General features: G+C 40.0%; 1 protein-coding gene across 1 annotated transcript; it reads left to right on the top strand.

The window, feature by feature from the left end:
• The first annotated feature begins 3382 nt into the window (after positions 1-3382).
• On the top strand, positions 3383-5232 carry LOC116197186 (transcription factor bHLH36-like). The gene is made up of 3 exons (XM_031527241.1): positions 3383-3817; positions 4276-4629; positions 4772-5232. Exons 1-3 carry the CDS (start codon positions 3464-3466, stop codon positions 4844-4846), a joined length of 783 nt encoding a protein of 260 aa, XP_031383101.1. The 5' UTR covers positions 3383-3463; the 3' UTR covers positions 4847-5232.
• The last annotated feature ends 3079 nt before the right edge of the window (positions 5233-8311 follow it).

The following is an 8311-nucleotide window of genomic DNA, read 5'->3' on the forward strand; positions in this document are numbered from 1 at the left end:
TCTTGTGTTGTGCAAATTTCAGGCACATTGTCTCTGATGGTGCAAAACAACAATTGCCGCTCATGCATAAGTGCCCATACTTTGGAGATCAACATTGGGACACAAGCTGGATGAATATTGTATATAATTTAGAACTATGTGTCACGTGTTACTTTTGTTATATCGATATCGAAATGTTCAAGTTAAAGTTGGATCTGGTGTAAAAAGAGTTGCGAAATATACTGCAAGCTCTTAAAATAAAATAATAATAATAATAATAAATAAAGAAAATAAAGTGATCTTTTATTATAACATTTTTATTTAACAAGTGTTGCCGCTTCGCGATATTGACATATTTCATATTTGACTCTCCACAAAATATTAACACAAGAACATCAATCGATTCAAAAACTCTAACCCGCACGTACGTGGGCCCGTCATCTAAGTTGTTTAATTTATCAGGTGTATGGGCATCATTAGGTCGTGTGTGACCAATTCATGTGATTTTTATTTTATTAGGTTGGGTCAGGTGAATTTTCATGATACGATCTCAAGGATTTTCTCTATTAGATATATATTGGCCATGCGCAGATACATGAAAATATATTCATAAATTGACAATTAAATGAATTATTCAATCAATCATGCGGCATAACACGATTGGCAAATTGCTATCAGTTGATAGCCCTTACAAGCGGTACAAGTATTTGTTCGCCTGACCTTGACGACGAATACTTTCAATGAGTTTGGAAACCTGCATTATAGATAAACTCAGTCCACATGTAATGCAATTTGCTATTAACACGCCTCGGGATTTATTATATATTTTTTCATCTTTCCACGTGTCTTTATTACAAATTTAAGATCCACAAAAATCATTAAATTCCAACAATGGATTGGTTTAGGTAGTTCAACGCATGTTCTTTAAATAAAATCTGAAACTCAAATTTGGTCAATGTAAAAAATCCATAATTGTGAAAGTTTTACCCCTTTAATGAACCAATACTACTCAAACCTTAAATTAATTGGGATTCATTGGGCTTTTAACTACTATGCAAGTGGTGCATATAAAAAAAATATCAAATTCCTCTCTTCCCTCAACTAATTGTTCTGAAGCCCTCCATAATAGTTTATAATTATCAAACGAAGGGTTCAATTAATGTTCAAAAACCATTTGATTTCCTTCGACTAATTTTAAAATCGATTTTTCTTGGACATGCCACCTAAAAACACCTTACCAAATATTGATGGCAAAGTAAATTAATGTCCCACAGACAGAGACCTGCTCCCTCTCACAATAATTATAATATTAATAGACGTAATTGAACTGTGAATATCCATCTATCTTCAGTTGGCAATAAATAAGTGCTGATTAAATCAATAATTTCTTCGTTTCCGCCAGGTAGGAAAGACGTATATATTATTATTTGATCGGTCCCCACAATATTTATTATATGTTTTTTCTTGCCTCAGGAAATTTATCCTTTTGGTTGTTTCTAAGGCTAAATATATACAAAAGAGAAAAAAAAGTATATAATATAGTGGCACACAATCGCTTAATAATTTAAGCTTTATTTGATTTTTAAATAAAAAATATTACTCTATCTAACTCAACTCTATTCTTTCTCAAATTCAATATCACAATCGTTACTGTTCTATCTTTTTCTCTATTTAATAATAATATTTCACTTATACATTATCCTAATCATTTTTATACTCATTTTTTAATAATAAATTTCCGTTTACTTTCATATCAATATATACACAATATATATATTCTCACTCATACATATATTTGTTAACACTTGCAATTATTACACAAAATCAAGTTAAATTAAATCATAATCTAACTTGAAAATCAAACGCAAACTTAGAAATTCTAAATTCAATTTTGATGATGGAATTACTGATTTTTTTATTAGGTTTTCTATTTCTTTATATTATAGATTCTTGAACCTATAAAAAGTATACAGAACTAAATCTGCCTATATATGAACCCAATGAATCCACTTACTCTCTCTGTCTGTCTCATTAGTTAGTGACCAGTCCTTTCGCACGTCAAAGTGATTACTAATAATTGATGAAATCGATCACTTATACGTGAGATTGCAATTGTTTATTTCCAACCTTTTCATCCTGTTGGATGCTGTCACATTTCGTACGTTGTATCCTTACCCTGTCGATACATCGCCACCAAGATTTATTTATGTCCTCATTCGTCACCTGTTTTTCGTGGCTTGTGATAAATTGTTTTGGATCATTTGGAAAGATTGATGTACCAATTATTTGTTAATTTACCACTAGCCTATAGTATCACGAGGAAATTGTGATCATTATATATAATTATTTATATATTTTTTGTTATTAAAGTTGAAGTTACATGAGTAAACTCCTGTTGTATATGTTTCCACTAGGATTTTGTGTTCATATGTCTTCTCTAAAGGTCGAGCTGGCCCTCTCAACTGCTACTAGGCAGATCCTTTCGAGAATGACTCGACAGTTTGCCTTGATCTCTATACAAAGATACGGGAGACCCTATAGTTGGTCCTTTTTTGGTGTGAACCCTCATAATCAGAAACGCAATGGGCCCCGACTAATCCAGTTGAGTCGGGTCGACTCACTAAGGGGTACCCTATAATGACTCATTTTATATTATGAACTCTTTGGGGGTATATATGTTTCCAGCACATTGATTTGCATAACATACTATATGTATCCTCGGAGATGGATTTTCTCGATACTGATACTTGCAAAAATAACACTCAAACAAGTATCTCAAATGGATCCGAAGACAAAACCACACTGGACCGACATGTTTTTATTATGAACATGAAATGATTACTGCAATGATACGTGTAGCAAACGTCAAGCTTTTTGTTCCTTTAATTTTGACACATGAATGTGTGCCTTCTTCGTTAATTTTTGCTAAAAAAATTGTATGAGACATTACTCTCATAATTCGTGGTACTAAACATTAAAAGTTATTCCCCTTCTCAACAAGTGTTTTGAGACTCGAAATAGTGTTCTCGTCCTTATAAGAATTGAAATTGCTCACCACTCAAGCAATACTTTGTTCGTAATACTTTGTCAATAATGCTTTTTTCGTTAATTTTCGTTTCTGCCTCCATATGTACAGTTAGTCGTCCAAGAAATAACAATGTGCCTTTCTGAATAGGCGAAGAAGAAACCAAAGAAAATGAGACGTGAAGTCACAGCTTATGTCACAATAATCTTATCTATCCAAATTTGAGGGGGGGAAAAAAAGATTCTAGGGGTCCTCATTTGTCGGGCCATCAATAGATTTTCTTGCCTCCAAAAAATTAGTAAAATAAGAAAATAGTAACTTCCAACATTAATGTATAAAGACACATTAAGCAATCTGTAGGGAAAATATTGGATGAAAAAGTGAGAGGGAAAGGCAAAAGACTGGCCCTTTAATCATTGAGGCCCTTTGACAAATTGGTGTCTTCATATACATATATACATGGATTATGTTACATCCACCAATATCTCACTTGACCAAATGGATGAGCTGTTCCAGTTCTCCAGCTCCTTGCCCTACCAAGAACAGCCCCAAGTAGCTGATGAGCTTGAGGAAATCCTTTTCGCTCCTTCCCCGCCCGACTGGAACATTCCTGCCGTGGAAGACATCCTTGGTGGGCCGCCTTCTGTTGAACCACTAGCCGCCCCTCTTGGTGGCACCTCTGCGGAGCCAAAGCGTCCCGAGAGTAGCAAGAAGAGGAAGACCGTCCACAGGGACGTCGAGAGGCAAAGGCGGCAGGAAATGGCCTCTCTCTATGGGTCACTTCGATCCCATCTCCCAGTTGAGATACTTAAGGTGCGTAATAAAGCTTGCTTCCAACTTCTGGGAGCTTTCTTGGAGCAGTAAAAGTCACTCTACGCAAGCCTTCTTGATTTTGTGGACTCTGATACGATGCGAAAGAACAATAATGCTCTTCTCTGATTAGGCCAATAGGTTTCTCTTGTAACCAGAAAAAATAATAATAATAATGCTCCTCTCTCATGCGGGCAAATTCCGGCCCGTCCTAAAGCATCCAAAGAGCCAAAATTATTCGGTCCCATACATCTCGATTATATTTCTAATCGTAGACAATATATTAAGCAATCTAATGGATCAATTTTTACCCGGAAGATGCTTGCCCTGAAAGTTTGTTGCCACTAACAATATCGGAATCTGGCCGATTGATTTAGCCCAACATTCGAACTCCTGCTATGTTTCTAATTTTCTTTGCTTGGCACTGAAAATCAGGGTTTTCGGTGAAATTATATTTTCAGGGGAAGAGGTCCATATCCGATCACATTTACCAGGCAATTGGCTACATTAAGAATCTTCAGAGAAAGATCCAAGTACTGAGTGACAAGAGAGATGAGATGAAGAGAGTGTCTGATTCAAAAAAGATCGACGATCCTAAGACCAATAAAGAGGAAAGTCCTCGACCCCGTGGTCATCAGGACGTTGTGACTATCGAACCTTGCATTGGAGGGATAGAAATTACAATAAGCACAGACTTGAAACAAGGGGTTGCTCTCTCGAAAGTGCTCGGTTTCTTGATTCGAGAAGGGATGACTCTAATTAGCTGCGCATCGACTGTAGTAAATGAGAGGCTACTTCACTCCATCAAGTCCGAGGTACTTAGTATATCACGTACATATTAGAATGAATTAGGCTTTACAACTATAGCTAGAGATTTCTGAAACTTTTCTCATCTAACTGTAGTCGACCACGATGGGAAGTTAAGTATACATGATCAATCGAAATTTCATCATGCAGGTTATAGGTGATGACGGGAGCGAAATTGAAAACTTGTCTGCGCTAAGGGAAAAGTTGATGAACTTATCGCGTTAGCTCCAAAACCTTTAATTTCTTAGTTTGCATTGGTTCTTCAGTTTTGCTGATCATTTACGTGAGAGTTTTTGTTGTATAATGTTGCATTTCATATGTCATACGTTACGTGCATTTCTGTAAATCAATTGTTCGGTACTTTTCCTTGATCGAGTTGTAACACTGCACAATTTGTCCAAGGACTTTAGAATGAGTTCCAGATAAATTAAACTCGTAGGCTTGTAGCCCATTCTTCGTTTACATCAGATTGTCCCATGTAGAGTGCTTTATGCATGTCATTCCAGCTCAAGAACATCTGCACATATGTAATATCTAATGAGGGATCATTTTGATCTCGAATTGATAGTATTATTCATATGAATTAATATTGAGCGTTCATATATTGCGTTCACCTTTCTCTATTTGTTCGAATTTTATCTAATTATACATGTTGTATAATAACGGTCTAAATCCACCCCTCCATAATCTTACATAATCCGGGATCCAAACAAACTATAAGAAATACGGACGTGGATCATAACATGTTAGCTAGCCATTCATATAACCCCTCCCTAGTCTTGAATGCGGTCTTCCATTCATCTCCAAGACGAATCCGAATCTGGTGATATCCGCTCTTCAAGTCCAGCTTCGTAAAAATCTTGGCACCACTCAGCTGGTCAAGCAAATCATCCAAGCGAGGAATGTGAAAATGATACCTGACCGTTATCTTATTGATGGCTCGACTGTCTACACACATACGCCATGATCCATCCTTCTTAGGCACTAGAAGTGCCGGGACAGCACACGGGCTCATACTCTCCCGAATAAACCCTTTCGATATCAGCTCCTCCACTTGTCTCTTTAACTCTTCATGTTCAGCCGAGCTCATCCTGTAGTTTGGTCTGTTCGGAAGGGCCGCGCCAGGCTGCAAGTCGATATGGTGCTGGATGTCCCGCAAGGGTGGTAGACCATTTGGCAGCTCCTCAGGAAAGACATCCTGAAATTCTTTCAAGATCGGTAAGGACTCACAAGATGTAAAACCGTCCTCCACAACCTCCCTGCCCACGAGAGCAAACATATACTCTGCATCATGCAACTCCTCCTGAAATCGGGCAAGGGACAGCAAGTTGGTTGCGGTAACCGGATTCGCAGGTTCGGGCTCAATAGCGTCTCTCCCTCTGTTTGGTACCAGCACAATCTTTAATCCCTTATGCGTGAAGCTGTATTTATTGGTCCGTCCATCATGGCTCACGCTCCTATCAAACTGCCAAGGCCTTCCCAACAACAAGTGACACGCGTCCATCATGACAACATCACACCACACAGAGTCCCTATACCGATGGCCAATAGAGAAAGTAACCAACGCGCGCTTCAACACACTCACTTCACCTCCTTTCTTCAGCCATGCCAGCTTATACGGTTTGGGATGTGGCTCACTTCGCAGGCTCTACTTCTGCACAGTCTCAGTAGATACGATGTTCTCGTAGCTGCAGTCTATCATGAAACGACAGACTTTATTTCCAATGGTGCAGGTGGACTGGAATATGTTGTTACGCAGCCAGTCTTCATCCGCAGCTCTCGGGGTCATACAAGACCTTCTCACCACCAAATTGGGCACTCCATCTCCAGTCACAATTTCTTCCTCCTCGTCAAACTCGACCTCTCCATCGCCTCCAGCTACATAAACTGTGTCATCTGACAATTCCTCTTCAATAAACATCGCCCTTTTTTTCCCCTTTTCTGCACTCAGATTGTCGATGCCCGGGCTCTCCACACTTGAAGCATTTCGCCCCGCTACTGCTCGGCCCAATGTTGGCAGGCCTCATCGGGCGTCCAGGAACAACACTACTACCGCCAGCTCGGACAGCCCCACCGGTTCCTGCAATGGCAACACCTCCACCGAACGCTCCGCTGCTCGCTCGCTTCTGCTGTCTTTCCATAATCAGGGCCCTCTGATGGGCGGAAGACACGTTAACAGGGTCGAACAAATTAACCGTGTCTTGTAGCTGCACTCTCAGCCCGCCAATATATCTCGCCACCAGCTGATCCTCGGTTTCCTGAAGCTCATTACGAGCAACCAATTGGTATAACTCATTGGTGTAATCATCCACTGACCTACTGCCCTGCCTCAAGTTCTGCAGGCGTTGGTACATGATCCTCTGAAAATTATAGGGCAGAAAGGTAGCCCTCATCTTTTTCTTCATCTTTTCCCATGACGTGATCTTTGGTTTGCCCATCCTACTACGGGTAAGCTTCACCTGCTGCCACCACGCCGACCCCCTACCACGCAACCGAGTCGCCACAAGCTGTACCCGCTTGGTCTCAAGTACCCCCTTGAACTCCAAAACCTCTTCTACCGTTGCCAGCCAATCTAGAAACTCTTATGGCTGCAAACCCCCTTGGAATTCGGGAATATCGGTCCAAATACCCGTCTCCCATCGATGCCTGTCTTCCTCGATTGGGCCCCTTTGCCGTCTTCGTGGAACATCAGTGAAAAAATTCTGCCTTTCCGACTCCGCTTCAGTTTCCTCTCGATCAAGGTCAGAATTCGAATTAGGGTTCTCCGATTCTGATTTTTCATAAGTGGAGCCATCTGCTGTGTTAGCTGCTCCACCATACGATCCAGCCTCTAATCCCTCTGCTGATCCCTCTGATCCAACTGATCCAGCCTCTGATCCAGATGTCGCAGATTATCACGGTCATAAACATCTTCCACACGATCCCTCCTTCTGGGCGGCATCGTTGATCCAAGAACGAACGCAGCTTTGATACCAACTGACGCAGCGTACAACGCGAGTAACCGTCACAGACTTGTTGATTCGCGCACGAATACCGGAATTACAACCTTCTATACATGTTGATTCTACGAATATCAGGAAATAGGCATCAAACTCGAATCAATCCGAGATTGGACAAAGCACGAAAGCTCTAAATTGTATTGATAATCAAAAGACGACTCCCCTTACCCTAGGGCTTACAGAAAACTTAAATAGGGTTTAAGAAAACCTAAATTACATAAAAAGAACTGAACTTTTCAAAAAGTGCAAAAACACCTTAATTAACATAAATTGCCTGTTTGAGGCCCTAAACCATGGAATTTGCCTTAAATATTGAAAAATCACTGCAAAGCGGTGAGTTTTACTCCGGAGACCATTTCCTTCGAAATAGGGTCGTCAGAACCTATTTTTTTCCAAGTACCGACTTGTCAGGTCTTCTGCCGCATCAACTTGTCATAGTGCAAAGGAAGTTGTGTAGTTGTGACTGCAAACAGCTCAAAGATATTGATAGCTCATATCAAAGATACGACAGTCCGTCCCCAACATAGTGCTATCGAGGTGTCCCTACAAAATGTCTACCATGTTCCTGGAATGAAGAAAAATTTACTTTCGATGGCACAATTATCTTGTTTAGTCCTCGAGATGTGAAGGTTTATCACAATCTCGAGACTGTAGAAGAGCCAGTGATGAAGAGGCGAAGATTAGAGTCAGT

This window comes from Punica granatum, chromosome 1 (genome assembly GCF_007655135.1).
Source record: "Punica granatum isolate Tunisia-2019 chromosome 1, ASM765513v2, whole genome shotgun sequence".
Classification (NCBI taxonomy): Eukaryota; Viridiplantae; Streptophyta; class Magnoliopsida; order Myrtales; family Lythraceae; genus Punica; species Punica granatum.